Raw genomic sequence first — 17,651 nt, forward strand, 5'->3', positions numbered from 1 at the left:
GGAAAGTTACTGAAATAGTCATACTGTCATAGATCTGTTATCTTCCTCATGTTTTCAAAGTTTATATTAATTGTATTCCTCTCGCTTTCCTGAGCATCTGCTATGCAGATGACACTGCACTATGTTCTCCTACCCAACTTATCCAATAAGACTGTACTCTGTAATGTACTGACAGCCAAAGTCAATTTTCTACATAATGAATATGAAATTTTCACTCTTAAGTCTTGAGAATATAATGTCTTATTTTTATTTCAGAGTATATTTAAACATAGACCTACTGACATAAGAAACTACACATAAACCAGTTCACACTGAACACTGCATGATGGCCCTCCTTTTCTGTGTTGGGAGGTCATCAAATTTTAGTTTCTTGCAAATGGCACTCCAAATTACCCTGAAGGTCACTAGAGGAACATTAATGATGATCACTAAAAATGGTCATGTAGCCCAAATTCATAATTACAGAAGTACATGTCATTCTTTTAACAAAATATCATGTTTCCTCCATTCTTATACCTTCTACTTTAGTGGATAATATTATGTTCATTCAAACTAATAAGCTTATGATCAGTCTTTCGTGAGGTTAAATGATTGCTTGCTTGAATTTGGGGATAATGGAAATAACAAATCAGCAGCAACAGCAACAAAGAAAATCTTTAACTGTAGCTTTAGCACCTTTATAGTTAAAGAGGAATCAGCTTGGGCTTTGAAAGCTTTCATAACTGGAATAAAACCCATGAACTAGAAAGCAGATTATTTTCTTTTTTTATTTGGAAAGTGAGGTGTAATTTTATGCATGATCAATTCCATCGTATAGTCTATACATTTCCTCCAATGGAAAAGATACATTCATTAATTGTGTCAGTGTCTTTCAAAATTGTACGGCAACTACTATCTTTACATTTTGTTTTTGAAAGGTCTTGAAAATCTAGTTGGGAAGTGATAACCTCTCTCTTTCCCATTGTCTAATAAAAGTTATGGTGTGATAATTAAATCACCAGTGAAGGGCATTGTTAAATTATATTGGTATTACATGAAAAAAGGATGTGTGCAGGTTTGCAAAGTGGCAACTTGAAAATTTCTTCAAATTCTTCTTTGCCTATTTGCTGTAATAAATTGTGAGTAGAATAAAAGGTTTAAGGAAATATTGAATGCAAAAAATTTACTTGACTATTTACCAACGATTTTAAAATATGTACAGGGGAAGTGAATTGTATAGGTTTCAACAATCATCTGCTGTTATCTTAACTATATATCAGGAAGCATCTACGTGATCACTGCCTGAATGTAGGTATGTCAGGCTAAATCTGGCAAATTGATATGCAATCAAGTCAATTATCATTAGTTTTCTATTTTTTTATCATTACTTTATTTCTAACAGGGTAATTTTAATTAAGGTATATGGGGGACTTGACTGGTGGTCCAGTGGTTAAGACTTCGCCTTCCAATGCGGTGAGTGCAGGTTTAATCCCTGGTCAGGGAACTAAGATCCCACGTGCCTCTCAGACAAAAAACCAAAGCATAAAACAGAAGCAATATTGTGACAAATTCAATAAAGACTTTCAAAATGGTCCGCATCAAAAATATCTTTAAAAAAAATAAAGGTATATGGGTTTATTTAAAGTAACAATTGATTATATGCCATAATATCATTATAAACTGAAATCTGATGAACTTAGTGATTTTTTTCTGATTTTAAATCTCTTTGATGTTTGCCTAAAATAGCATGTGTCCAGAATATACTCTGCTGGGAAATCTATATCATGTGATGATTTTCTATGTTGTCTGAAAGTATTTTTTTTATTTTAAATGGATTTTATTTGATTTTATCATGTACTCATATATTTTAGTTATCTGTTTTTGAGAAGGAATTGAGGCAAAGAAAAATGAAGTTCTTTTTTCAGGAAATCTTCAACTCTTGCTATTTATTCATTGATTTAGTTTTAGATGTTTTATTTGAAAAAGTCCATATAAGGAAGGTTTTCATTTTGAGTGGGTGGTGTTTTAGGATTGTTCAGGTCATGCGCCTCCTTTGTTCAGATACTGGGGCTCTTTTGTGGTCATTGAGTATTAATTTTTTTTCAAGTCATCAAGCACATCCTGTTTTGTGATTTTTGTTCCATGCATCAGGAATTTCACCTGTATCTATAAATCTTTTGTGATATTTTTCTTGTAGCTTTGATCTGAAGTGACAGACTCCACTTGGCATATTCCCTTCCTGCCTATCAATAGTTCTTATATGGGATTTCCCCGCCATCTTCCAAAACCAAAGAACAATCACTTGCTACCAAACTGGTACAGTAATCAATGACATAGTGGTCTATTTTGTACCACTATATTCCATTGACAACCTCTGGATGGTGGCAGGGAACACTGTGGTCTCCTTTGAAAGTATTTTTAAACTGTAGGGAATATATACTGCTGAGAAAACTTCATCACATGTAACAGTGTCTGGAAGCTATTTTCTGTGTTGTCTGACAGGATTTTTTTTTTTTTTTAAACTACAATAGCTAACAAAATTAAATGTAACAGGAAGAAAAATACCAGTTTTAATGGTACAGATTGCCCATATGAGACTGCAGTTTGGATCTCAACCAAGATTAAACTAGCTAATCAAACAGAGGCAAATCATACAGAGCTGAAATTAAAACGTATCCATTCACCAGATTGGTTTTGGCAGGATTCCTTTGGTTGCAAGTGACAAAATCATAACTGAACTACCTGAATGAGAGAAGAAACTACTGTCCTAGGAAACTAGGAAGTCTGAGGGTGATTTGTCCTTAGGCGCAGCTCAATGCTGTGTTCAGTGCCCTCAACAGCGCTCGGTCTTTCTTTTATTGCTTCTCTGCCGTTGTCGGCCCTTGACTTGCTTTTCTTTCTGAGGAATTATAATGTGCAAAATGTGAGCCTGTAGCCAAAGAGAATGATTTTTTTGCTCATGCCCATGAATGAAACTAATCTGGAGTAAGCCATTTATAACAAAGTATACTAATTGGCCATACTGTGATTTGTTCCCCTTTAGGAAAGGTGAGGTTCATGTGAAATAAAAGGGAAAGAAAGATTTTTTTAACCATCTTAATCATTTCTAAGGGTACAGTTCAGTGATGTCAACTATATTCACATTGTTGTGCAACAAATCTCTAGAACTTTTTCATCTTGCAAAACTGAAACTCTGTACCCACTGAACAATTCATTTCCCCCTCCCTCAGCCTCTGGAAACTGCCACTTTATTTTCTATGAGTTTGACTATTTTAGATATCTCATATAAGTGGAATCATACAGTATTTGTCTTTTTGTGACCGGCTTATTTCACTTAGTAGAATGTCCTCAAGGTTCATCTATGTTGTAGCATGTGACAGGATTTCAAAAGGAAAAGACATTTCACAATTTTTTTTTTTATTTTAAAGGGATATCCAAGAACACAAATGCCCTCAGGCAACTTAAATTCATAAAACAAACATAAAGAAATCTTATGGCACTGAAAATAACTGGAAAATGCACTGCTCACTTAACATTTTTCAAATTCATTCAAAACACTGAGTTTACCAGTTAAAGAAAGGCAAAATCACATCTGTAGCCTTTGGACTAAAAGTTTTAACACCTTCTTTTAAGTAGGCTGTGGGGATGATTTCTTAAGAAAAAAAAATGAGACAATTTTTTATTTTTGTATGTAATTTTTAATTAAACCTTTTATTTTGAGATAATTAGTGATTCACATACAGCTGTTAAAAAAATTATGCAAAGAAATCCCATGGATCCGTTAAGCAGCTTCCCCCAAAGGCAAAATCTTGCAAAACTGTAGTGAAGTTTCCCAACCAAGTACAGTGACATTAATATATTCCACTGATCTTATTTAAATTTCCCCAGTTTTTCTTATGTTTATTTGTGTATGCATACACACGTGTAATTTCATGCAATTTTATTACTTGTGTACAATGAATTTTTAAAGCAGAGTTTGTAGATTACATGTGGCTATTTCCAAGGTGCTGTTATTTTTATAAATCTTAGTAGCAAAATATGTAATGCTGTTAATTTTATGTGACAAACATGAAGAAGGGTATACCTTATACTTAAACTAGATCTTTGCTTTCAAATTTCAAAACTTACTCAAACTATATACCCTTTAACATTTTCTCGTTCTGTCTATAATTATAGAATGATATATGAATATTTATTTTTCCCAAACCTTTCTTCTCCTTAATATTTAGAATTAGGTACTATTTTCATTGTGTCTTTATTACCAGAGAAGTAGGACATAGTTTAAGAACTTCACTGTTAATATTTGAAGATAATAACTGAGGGGAAATAATAGTGTTAATTTAAAAGTTTACTATTTTGCTCAGAACGTTTATATTTACTGGTCTTATAAAAGATAGATCATTAGGCATTTGCATTAAGGGCAGCAAGACTCTCCATTTAGTTATGTAGAACTGTATAACTAAATCATAGAGAGTAAAATGAGTTTAAATATTTGCAAGGCAAATTACGCAACCCTTAGGTACATAGTCACCATTATATTTTACACCTCTTTAATGATTTATTATTTCCTTGTTCACCTTCATAAATTATTCTAGTTTATAGGGTTTGTACTTCCTCGAACAAGAATACCTTCTTTTCCCAAATCCTTCTTAATCTTATATATAGGAAGAGATTCAAAGAGAATTTTCTAAGTTATTGAATAGAAAATCCTTTTTAGGAAAAATGAAGTGACATAATAGGAACAAAAGACATTGCAATAAATTGAAATAGCTTCTTTATATAAATAAATTAAGGGCATTTTCTCCTTCATAAAGAAAAATTAATGCAATTATTTTCTTAATAAAGAACACAAAGCTTTCCAATAATTACATGGTCTCTTATTTCCCCTTCATTTCAGCAGAGACCTTATGAAGACAATTCAGTCTTTTAGTTTTTAGATGATGATCTGAAGTTAAATGATGGCTGTACTGAGCCTATTTGAATTATTTTCTAGGGAAAACTTAATCAAGGCCATTCTTGTTTACTCATTTATTCAATACTTACACTAATAATAATAGTAGTAAAAGCAAGTAACAACTTTTCTGAGTCCTGAATTGTTTCTCTCTAAACCATTATAACTCTTTATTTTAGCTTTCTTAATTTCTCTCTCTTCCATCCTAACTGAGCCTTCCAGTGTTTATTCTTTATTTTCCTTATGATTTTGTTTTCATGTCTATGATAGTTTATTTTGTATTCTTTATTTCTTAGTTCTGTGAACTGCCATTTCATCTGTACCATCACACTCCTGAGATCTTATATTTCTACTTTGTTGTTTCCCAAGAGAGAGGAAAATGCTTCTTATGTTTTTTAGAACATTTAATGTTTTCCTCAATTTCATGGCTTCTTTTCTGTGGGGGTGTGGGGCTGATTTTCATCTAGTCTTTTTTTCTTACAGAAACTTTGTGTTAGTGCTGTACTATATCCCTTTTTTAGAAAACATACTTATCTCTGGAAAAATTATCAGTACTCTTCCCTGGACAAGCCCTTCACCATAGATATATTTTGGCAGAGATGTTTGTTACCATTCTAAGCTTTCTGATTTCCACAAAGAAAAGGCATTGGGTTCTCTGCTGCCTCAGGTTAAAGCTACTTCATAAAGACATGGTTTAACTGTTTAATTCTTTACTTTCTGTAGCTCTGTCTCTTCTACTTCTCTGAAACAAAATACTTCCAGGAGGGGCTTGTTCTGCCGGCACAGATCACCTCAGTTTCTGCACCCACAGCTGTATATACAGAATAGGTTTTATGGCCTGCACTGTCAGGCAGTATATTTTTCTTGGTTATTTCTTAGGTCTACTGTCCTTGAACCCTTTTGCCACTGACAGAGCTCTGCTTGGCCTTTTGCTACTTTTACGAGCTTTGCAATGCTTCAGAAGTTACCTTGTCCCTGTTTGCTGTCAACTTCTTAGTATTTCTTTCAACATTTTAATTGTTGAAATGAAGTCCTTTATTTACATAGCTATGATCATTCAGGAAATTATCTATGCTATGTTATCATTATTTTTTAACACCTTTATTGGAGTATAATTGCTTTACAATGGTGTGTTAGTTTCTGCTGTATAACAAAGTGAATCAGCTATACATGTATCCCCATATCTCTTCCCTCTTGCGTCTCCCTCCCACCCTCCCTATCCCACCCCTCTAGGTGGACACAAAGCACCGAGCTGATCTCCCTGTGCTATGTGGCTGCTTCCTACTAGCTATCTGTTTTACATTTGGTAGTGTATATATGTCCATGACACTCTCTCACTTCGTCCCAGCTTACCCTTTCCCCTCCCTGTGTCCTCAAGTCCATTCTCTACATCTGTGTCTTTATTCCTGTCCTGCCCCTAGGTTCTTCAGAACCTTTTTTTTTTTTTTAGATTCCATATATATGTGTTAGCATATGGTATTTGTTTTCCTCTTTCTCACTAACTTCACACTGTAGGAGAGTCTCTAGGTCCATCCACCTCACTACAAAAAATGCAATTTCATTTCTTTTTATGGCTGAGTAATATTCCATTGTATATATGTGCCACATCTTCTTTATCTATTCATCTGTCGATGGACACTTAGGTTGCTTCCATGTCCTGGCTATTGTAAATAGAGCTGCAATGAACATTGTGGTACATGAGTCTTTTTGAATTATGGTTTTCTCAGGGTATATGTCCAGTAATGAGATTGCTGGGTCATATGGTAGTTCTATTTTTAGATTTTTAAGTAATCTCCATACTGCTCTCCATAGTGGCTGTATCAATTTACATTCCCACCAACAGTGCAAGATGGTTCCCTTTTCTCCACACCGTCTCCAGCATTTATTGTTTGTAGATTTTTTGATGATGGCCATTCTGACTGATGTGAGGTGATACCTCATTGTAGTTTTGATTTGCATTTCTCTAATGATTAGTGATATTGAGCATCCTTTCACGTGTTTGTTGGCAATCTGTATATCTTCTTTGGAGAAATGTCTATTTAGGTCTTCTGCCCATTTTTGGATTGGGTTGTTTGTTTTTTTGACATTGAGCTGCATGAGCTGCTTGTGTATTTTGGAAATTAATCCTTTGTCAGTTGCTTCATTTGCAAATATTTTCTCCCACTCTGAGGGTTTTCTTTTCATCTTGTTTTTGGTTTCCTTTGCTGTGCAAAAGCTTTTAAGTTTCACTAGGTCCCGTTTACTTTTGTTTTTATTTCCATTTCTCTAGGACGTGGATCAAAAAGGGTCTTGCTGTGATTTATGTCATAGAGTGTTCTGCCTATGTTTTCCTCTAAGAGTTTTATAGTGCCTGGACTTACATTTAGGTCTTTAACCCATTTTGAGTTTATTTTTGTGTATGGTGTTAGGGAGTGATCTAATTTCATTCTTTTACATGTAGCTGTCCAGTTTTCCCATATGCTGTGTTATCATTAATAAATCTAAAAGAAATGGAAATTTAATGTAGTAGATTAATAATAACATACAGCTGTATCTTGGCATTTATTCTTCTACTCTCTGATTTTTATAATAGATTTTTCTATAACTTCTCAGATAATTTCCTTCTCAGAGGGTGAGATTTTGAGTGATACACTTAAAACACTGGGGTCAGTCAGGACATATTGATGTCATTGCCATTGTGATTTTGTTAGTGTGAAATGATTTTTCCTTTCAGTATAAGGCTCTGGAGGTACCATGAAATCAATTGAAAATTCTGTAAGGGAAATGAAGCCTTGAATTATTTCAAACAAGCTAATATAATTTAAAATGTGTATTTTATACTTTTTCTTAAAGCAATTTTGCTACATTAAAAATTTAGTGTGATAAGTAGCAAAACTGACTGTTTATTCTAGTTTTACTCGTAACCTCATTATTCTCAGTCAACCCTTGGTTAAATCACTTAACGCTCTTGAACCTTTGTTTCCTGAAGCCCCCACAATAATTTATCTTTCTGGTAGTAAAATGTTGAGGACTTTTGTTAGGAGAAGGTGCCTAATGGCATGTTAGATACATTGAAGCAGTGGGTGTATGTGGCCAAATTATAACTGTTCCCAAGCATTTCCAGAAGTGAGCAAAGATGAAACAAGCCTAGAGGGTGCTACTCTCATCCTCTGAAAACTCCTAGCTAAAAAGAGCAGTCTCGGGAGGAGGCTGGCAAATCCTTTTTTTGGACTGTTTTCTATATACCAGACACTATGTTAAGCACTGTATGTGTATAAATATATATATGTGTGTGTGTGTATATATATATATATATATATATATATATATATATATTGTCCTATTGAGCAACATTTTAATATACATTGAGATGGTTGGCATTTTCCCTTTTATAAATTAGGAGACTGAGATTTACACAGATTGACTAGGAAATGGCTTAGAAATGGTGGAGCCAAGGACACTACATAATGATCAAGGGATCAAACCAAGAAGAAGATATAACAGTTATAAATATATATGCACCCAACATAGGAGCACCTCAATACATAAGGCAATTACTAACAACTGTAAAAGAGGAAATCGACAGTAACACAATAATAGTGGGGGACTTTAACACCTCACTTACACTAATGGACAGACCATCCACACAGAAAATTAATAAGGAAGCACAAGCTTTAAATGACACAATAGACCAGATAGATTTAATTGATATTTATAGGACATTCAATCCCAAAACAGCAGATTACACTTTCTTCTCAAGTGCACACGGAACATTCTCCAGGATAGATCACATTTTGGGTCACAAATCAAGCCTTGGTAAATTTAAGAAAATTGAAATCATATCAAGCATCTTTTCCGACCACAACGCTATGAGATTAGAAACCAATTACATGGAAAAAAACGTAAAAAACACAAAAACATGGAGACTAAATAATACATTACTAAATAACCAAGAGATCACTGAAGAAATCAAAGAGGAAATCAAAAAATACCTAGAGACAATTTACAACAAAAACACAACAATCCAAAACCTATGGGATACAGCAAAAGCAGTTCTAAGAGGGAAGTTTATAGCAATACAAGCCTACCTCAAGAAACAACAGACATCTCAAATAAACAATCTAACCTTACAGCTAAAGGAACTAGAGAAAGAAGAACAAATAAAACCCACAGTTAGTAGAAGGAAAGAAATCATAAAGATCAGAGCAGAAATAAATGAAATAGAAACAGAGAAAACAATAGCAAAGATCAATAAAACTAAAAGCTGGTTCTTTGAGAAGATAAACAAACTTGATAAACCTTTAGCCAGACTCATCAAGAAAAAGAGGGAGAGGACTCAAATCAATAAAATTAGAGATGAAAGAGGAGAGGTTACAACAGACACCGCAGAAAAATATAGCATCCTAAGAGACTACTACAAGCAACTCTATGCCAATAAAATGGACAACCTGGAAGAAATGGACAAATTCTTAGAAATGTATAACCTTCCAAGACTGAACCAGGAAGAAATAGAAAATACGAACAGATCAATCACAAGTAATGAAATGGAAACTGATTAAAAATCTTCCAACAAACAAAAGTGCAGGACCAGATGGCTTCATAGGTGAATTCTATCAAACATTTAGAGAAGAGCTAACACCCATCCTTCTCAAACTCTTCCAAAAAATTGCAGAGGAAGGAACACTCCCAAACTCATTCTATGAGGCCACCATCACCCTGATACCAAAACCACACGGAGATACTACAATAAAAGAAAATTACAGACCAATATCACTTATGAACATAGATGCAAAAATCCTCAACAAAATACTAGCAGACAGAATCCAACAACACATTAAAAGGATCATACCCCATGATCAAGGGGGATTTATCCCAGGAATGCAAGGATTCTTCAGTATACGCAAATCAGTGAGTGTGATACACCATATTAATAAATTGAAGAAGAAAAACCATATGATCATCTCAATAGATGCAGAGAAAGCTTTTGACAGAATTCAACACCCATTTATGATAAAAACTCTCCAGAAAGTGGGCACAGAGGGAACTTACCTTAACGTAATAAAGGCCATATACAACAAACCCACAGCAAACATCATTCTCAGTGGTGAAAAACTGAAAGCATTTCCTCTAAGACCAGGAACAAGACAAGGATGTCCACTCTTGTCACTATTATTCAACACAGTTTTGGAAGTCCTAGCCCCAGCAATCAGAGAAGAAAAAGAAATAAAAGGAATACAAATTGGAAAAGAAGAAGTAAAACTGTCACTGTTTGCAGATGACGTGATACTATACATAGAGAATCCTAAAGATGCCACCAGAAAACTACTAGAGCTAATCAATGAATTTGGTAAAGTTGCAGGATACAAAATTAATTCACAAAAATCTCTTGCATTCCTATACACTAACAAGGAAAGATCAGAAAGAGAAATAAATAAACAATGCCATTCACCATTGCAACAAAAAGAATAAAATACCTAGGAATAAACCTACCTAAGGAGGTAAAAGACCTGTACTCAGAAAACTATAAGACACTGAGGAAAGAAATCAAAGATGACACAAACAGATGGAGAGATATACCATATTCTTGGATTGGAAGAATCAATATTGTGAAAATGACTACACTACCCAAAGCAATCTACAGATGCAACACAATCCCTATCAAATTACCAGTGGCATTTTTTACAGAACTAGAACAAAAAAACTTAAAATTTGTATGGAGACGCAGAAGACCCCGAATAGCTAAAGCAGTCTTGAGGGGAAAAAACGGAGCTAGAGGAATCAGGCTCCCTGACTTCAGACTATACTACAAAAGTACAGTAATCAAGGCAATATGGTACTGGCACAAAAACAGAAGTGTAGATCAATGGAACACGATAGTAAGCCCAGAGATTAAACCCATGCACCTATGGTCAACTAATCTATGACAAAGTAGGCAAAGATATATAATGGAGAAAAGACAGTCTCTTCAATGAGTGGTGCTGGGAAAACTGGACAGCCACATGTAAAAGAATGAAATTACAACACTCCCTAACACCATACACAAAAATAAACTCAAAATGGATTAGAGACCTAAATGTAAGACCAGACACTATAAAACATAAGAAGAAATCACATAAATCACAGCAAGATCTTTTTTGACCGACCTCCTAGAGTAATGGAAATAAAAACAAAAATAAACACATTGGACCTAATGAAACTTAAAAGCTTTTGCAAAGCAAAGGAAGCTACAAACAAGACGAAAAGACAACCCTCAGAATGGGAGAAAATATTTGCAAATGAATCAATGGAGAAAGGATTAATCTCCAAAATATATAAACAGTTCATGCAGCTCAATATTAAAAAAACAAACCCAACCAAAAATAGGAAGGAGACCTAAATAGACATTTTTCCAAAGAAGATATACAGACTGCCAACAAACACATGAAAGGATGCTCAACATCACTAATCATTAGAGAAATGCAAATCAAAACTATGAGTTATCACCTCGCACCAGTTAGAATGGGCATCATCAGAAAATCTACAAACAACAAATGCTGGAGAGGGTGTGGAGAAAAGGAAACCTTCTTGCACTGTTGGTGGGAATGTAAATTGATACAGCCACTATGGAGAACAGTATGGAGGTTCCTTAAAAATCTAAAAATAGAACTACCATATGACCCAGCAATCCCACTACTGGGCATATACCCAGAGAAAACCATAATTCAAAAAGACACATGCACCCCAGTATTCATTGCTGCACTATTTACAATAGCCAGGTCATGGAAGCAACCTAAATGCTTATCGACAGATGAATGGATGAAGAAGATGTGCTACATGTATACAATGGAATAGTACTCAGGCATAAAAAGGAATGAAGTTCTGTCATTTGCAGAGATGTGGATGGATCTAGAGACTGTCATACAGAATGAAGTAAGTCAGAAAGAGAAAAACAAATTTCGTATATTAACACATATACGTGGAACCTAGAAAAATGATACAGATGAACCGGTTTGCAGGGTAGAAATTAAGACACAGATGTACAGAACAAAAGTACGGACACCAAGGGGGGAAAGTGGCAGCGCAGGGTTATAGTGGTCTGATGAATTGAGAGATTGGGATTGACATATATACACTAATATGTGTACAATAGATAACTAATAAGAACCTGTTGTTTAAAAAAATAAATAAAAGAAAATTCAAAAAAGATAATGGTGGAGCCAGTACTCAAGTTCATATCTGGCTAATTTCATTCTCCTGTCCATTCTGCATAGTTTGGTCCTCCCTACATACAGACAGAAAATACAGATATCCTCTATGCTTCTTAATGGAAAACATGACATAAATTCATTTATCTTTTGTGAAGTGCCCATTCAAGATTCTTTTTCCATTTTTAAACTGGGTTTGTCCTTCCCTATTAATTTTTACAAGTTCATTATATATTCTGGGTATTAGTCCTGTTTGGTAAGATCTATTAAAACTATATTCTCCCACTCTGTAGTTTACCTTTTTATAATCTCTTAATGGTGTTTACGAGAAATAGAGTTCTTAATTTTAATGTAGTCCAGTTTACCAGTCTATTTTTATGATAAGTACCTTGTGTCCTATTTAAGAAAATTCACCTAACCAAAACACAAGCAGATATTTTCTAGTGCTAACTTCTAGAAAAAAAATTTAACCTTTCATTTTTATATCACCAGTGCATCTGGGATGGATTTTTTTATTGTGGGATGTAGGGGTCAGCTTTTACATTTTTCCATATGAATATATATTACTGAAAAGACCACCTTTCCTCCACTCTCCACTGTTTGTCATAAGTCATAAATCATATGTCATGTGTAGGTTTCCTTATGGACTATTTTGGTCCTTTCTTCTATTTGTTTATCCTTGTACCAGTATCATACTATCTAAATTTCTGTAACTTTTGATCTGTAGTGTATCTTTTTTAAGATTATCTTGAATATCCTTGACTTCATTTCTACATAAATTTTAGAATCAACCTGTTAATATCAGCAGCAACATATTCTTTTTTAAAATGGTGGGGTTTGTATTGGAATTGCCTTTAATCTATATATCAATTTGGGGATATCAAATTGGGGAGAATTGGATTCTCACAGTAAATCCTAAACAAAATATTTGCAAATATATTCCAGCGATATATAAAGAGGATGAATATCAAGATCATGTTGGGTTTATTCAAGGAATACAAAGGTTGTTTAATATTAGAAAATGAATCAATGCAATTCACCATGTTAACAGAAAAAAAGCATCACATAAACTTCTCAATGGATGCAGAAAAAAATATTTGATCAGCTTCAAAATTCACTCGTGGTAAAAATCTTAGCAAACTAGAAATAGAAATGAACTTCCTTGATGTGTTAAAGAGCCATGTTGACATCTTCTTTCCCGATGCTGAGACTGAAACAAGAACATATCTGCTATACCACATTTTACTGGAGGTTCTGGCCAGCAACAAGGAATCTAACTAACTAACTCAGACTTTTTACTTAGTGGCTTCTGTAGAGTGGGAGTTCAACAAGACAAGTGGCAGCTGCCAGTCTGAAAAGTGGCAGAGTGTCACTTCTACTGTAGTTTATTAAAGTCGTAACAAAAGAAAGGGACATAGCCCCCACATCTAGATTGGAGGAGTGTCAGAGAATTTATCACCACAGATATGCCACACATTTGTACGTGTTAGGAGCTGTTTATTTTTCACAATAAAACTTGAGCTCTAGGTTGGCTGAGTATAATATGAATCATTAATTTGCTTCCTTGGGGTCTTCCTGGGCTGTGCTCTATTGTTTTCATCATTGAATGTTGCTGTAGAGAATGTTGTGGCAAGATTCATTCTTTTCTGACTTTACAGCCAGATTGGGTTTTGTTTGTTTATTTTGCTTTTTTTTTTTTGCTTGGCCTAATTGCACATAGATATACACCTTCCTTTATTTTAAGGGAAATATGTCCCTCAGACATATTTTATGTACATATTTGTATTCCTTTACTATATATCCAAATGTATTATATACCCAAATTTTAACAAAATTTTATTTATTGTATGTATATATATCCAAACTTTTATACAAACTTTTAAATATATATCAAATATATACACTTATATGTGTGTATGCATATAGATATATATGCCCATACTTTTAACCTATATTTAAAACTTGTATTATTTTGCTATATATTCTCAAATCCCTTCTTTCTATGTTTTCCACAAATCTCTTTTTATACTTCTTATAATGTGAGTATCAGTGGTTTTATTTATCTTACTTAGCTCATTTATTCCTTGAGTTCTTTTTGAGAGGGGAGGGAGGAGTGTATTGTCCTTAATTTTTTAATTTTGTCTATGGTTTTCCTGCTTTAGATATGTATTCTTAAGTTTGCAATATTCCTTTCCTCCTTTTAATCAATGTATTTGCAGATATCTCATGCTGCTGCCGCTGCTGGCTCTCCTCCCCCTCCTCTTCCTCTACCGCCTCTCCTGCTCCATTGGTACTTATCTTGAATGGGTGTGATGGAGGTTTCTTTATTGACTGGCAGAGGAGACAGCTGGCAGTTTGAAGTGTGATCTCATTTTTGTTCCTGCCTGAGGTTGTGAGCTTTTTCTAGATTAGCAGAGAGATTTTCTGGCTTATAAGGATGTCAGGCATTTTGAGTATGATCCTTTAAATAGGCAGTGTAGATCAATATAGTTTCTGTTCCAAATTACCTTACCAAGAACTTACTCTGTAAAGATGGTATATCAGGATGCTAAGTAAAATGTAGGTCTCCTCTAGGGCTGATATTACCATTCCAAGAAACAGGGCATTGGTTTACTCCTCAGAGTGAACCCCTATTTTGGAAAATCCATGCTCTACCCACCTGTCTCACCCTCACAATGATTCATTATGGGGTTATGGATGTAGCCAATTCTTGTTTTCTTTGATATTTTAAACTTATTCTAACATCTTGATTTCCTTCTACTTTTCAGATGCAGCAGCTGTTCCATGAAAATTATGAACACAATCGGAAGGGTTATATCCAAGACCTTCACAACAGCAAAATCCATGCAGCCATAACACTTCATCCAAACAAAAGGCCTGCCTACCAATACAGGCTTCATAATTACATGCTTAGCCGCAAAATTTCTGAACTTCACTACCGCACCATCCAGCTCCACCGGGAGAGCGCTCTGATGAGCAAGCTCAGTAACAGCGAAGTGAGCAAAGAGGACCAGCAGCTGGGAGTGATGCCTTCTTTCAACCACTTCCAGCCTCGGGAGAGAGATGAAGTGATAGAATGGGAGTTCCTGACAGGGAAGCTCCTTTACTCAGCATCTGAGAACCAGCCTCCCCGACAGAGCATCAGCAGCATCCTGAGAACAGCGCTGGATGACACCGTCCTACAGGTGATGGAGATGATCAATGAGAATGCCAAGAGTAGAGGACGGCTCATTGACTTCAAGGAAATTCAGTATGGCTACCGCAGGGTTGATCCCCTGCATGGGGTGGAGTACATTTTGGATTTACTCCTCTTATACAAAAGACACAAGGGGAGGAAACTGACTGTGCCAGTAAGACGTCATGCCTATCTTCAGCAGTTGTTCAGCAAGCCTTTCTTCAGAGAAACTGAAGAGCTAGATGTCAACAGTCTTGTAGAGAGTATTAACAGTGACACTCAGTCATTCTCCTTTATATCTAATTCTTTAAAGATATTATCTTCTTTTCAAGGTGCCAAAGAAATGGGAGGGCACAATGAAAAGAAAATACATGTTCTTGTCCCTCTCATTGGAAGGTATGACATTTTCTTGAGATTCATGGAGAACTTTGAAAACACTTGTCTTATCCCAAAGCAGAATGTAAAGCTGGTCATCATCCTTTTCAGTAGGGATTCTGGCCAAGATTCCAGCAAGCATATTGAGCTGATACAAGAATATCAAAACAAGTACCCTAAAGCAGAAATGACCCTGATCCCCATGAAGGGAGAGTTTTCCAGAGGTCTTGGTCTTGAAATGGCATCTTCCCAGTTTGACAATGATACTTTGCTGCTATTTTGTGATGTTGACTTGATCTTCAGAGGAGACTTTCTCCAACGATGTAGAGACAATACAATTCAGGGACAACAGGTGTACTATCCCATCATCTTTAGCCAGTATGACCCAAAGGTAACCAATGGGGGAAGTCCTCCCACTGATAATGACTTTGTCTTCTCAAAGAAGACTGGATTTTGGAGAGACTATGGATATGGAATTACCTGTATTTATAAAAGTGATCTTCTGGGTGCAGGTGGATTTGATACCTCAATACAAGGCTGGGGACTGGAAGATGTAGATCTCTACAATAAAGTTATTCGATCTGGCTTAAGGCCCTTCAGAAGTCAAGAAGTAGGAGTGGTGCATATTTTCCATCCAGTTCATTGTGACCCTAACTTGGACCCTAAGCAGTATAAGATGTGCTTAGGATCCAAGGCAAGTACTTTTGCCTCAACTGTGCAACTGGCTGAACTGTGGTTGGAAAAACATTTGGGTGTCAGGTACAATCGAACTCTCTCCTGACAGTCCAGGCAACACATATTGCCTTTTTAAAGGGGAGTTTACCTCATTGTTGGTTGTTGTTATTTTTATTTTATTATTGTTATTTTTATTATTATAATTATTATTGTTATAATTTTATTTGTTGTCCTGGTCTTAAACTACTCTTGGTTGTCTTCCAAAGGGTGTTTGTTGACCTCAAACAAGAAGAGTCTGCGGTTCACTGATATTTCAGATTTCTACTGAAGTCAATAGGTATATTACTTTTATATATCTTTGAGATTGAGATTGAGTTAAATTGTGGCAATCAAATGACTTTTGAAGCTCATTCATCATGAGAGACAGCTTAGAAGAATGTTCTCTTGGGGCTTAAAGATGCAATATCGACTTTTCTTTCGTTTGTCAAATTCAATGTGATACAAATATTTACTGGTGAAAGGTACCACAAAAGTGCTTTATGCTTCCTATGGGGAAGGGACTCTGTAACATAAACTTGAGTTTTGTAATTTATACAAGGACTTAAATATATAGACAGTAATTTTCTTCATCTTTAGAATTTTTAAAGGATATGAACACTTATGATTGTATGTTTATTTTTTAAAAAAAAGTTTTAAAAATTGAGGAGTTTGTTCCACAAGCAACCGGTACTGGCTACCCTGGTCTTATGACAGTTATCTGCTCCTCAAAACTGTCTGCTATAAATGCGAATGAATTTTATTTTCTCAAGGAAATATGATTTAATTAAATATTCATGTACCTTTTAGAAGCTTTATGAAACAATGTCCTTCATTTGCTGGCAAGAAGATAAAATATGACAGAACCTGGTTATTTATAATAAAACACAGGTATAACAATATTCTTTTTCAAAAACACTGAAAAATTTGTGTTGTTTCCTTTTAGTCAGTCATATTTGATGTATTTCTTAATGGTCATACTCACCAAAACATGCTTGCTACACAGGCTGGAAAAGTTAATATGGAATTATGGGCATGATATTTGTATCAGTAGGCTTTAAGTCCTAGCCTTCATTAAGTGATTAAAATGAGCAGTTTTTAAGTCAGTAATTTACAATCCAGGGGAAGTATTCCTCTTCGATCTCATTAGCTTTGTGATCAAACTGAACCAAGAACAGGTCAGAAACAGCTTTTAATATGGATTGGTAGACAACTCAAAGATACAAAAATAAATGCGGAAATTATAAATATAAAATTAATTTTACAAAAATAATACTGCAATTTATAAAACACCTAG

General features: G+C 34.9%; 1 protein-coding gene across 1 annotated transcript in view; it reads left to right on the plus strand.

Moving 5' to 3' along the window:
• CHSY3 (chondroitin sulfate synthase 3) overlaps nucleotides 1-17,277 on the plus strand; it is a 287,787-nt gene extending 270,510 nt beyond the window's left edge. The window contains exon 3 of the mRNA XM_081233755.1: nucleotides 14,862-17,277. Coding sequence (XP_081089881.1) covers nucleotides 14,862-16,424 — 1,563 coding nt within the window. The 3' untranslated portion in view covers nucleotides 16,425-17,277. The remainder of the gene's footprint in view (nucleotides 1-14,861) is intronic.
• Nucleotides 17,278-17,651: the final 374 nt, after the last annotated feature.

This window comes from Mesoplodon bidens (genome assembly GCF_964165515.1).
Source record: "Mesoplodon bidens genome assembly, chromosome: 4".
Taxonomy (NCBI): Eukaryota; Metazoa; Chordata; class Mammalia; order Artiodactyla; family Ziphiidae; genus Mesoplodon; species Mesoplodon bidens.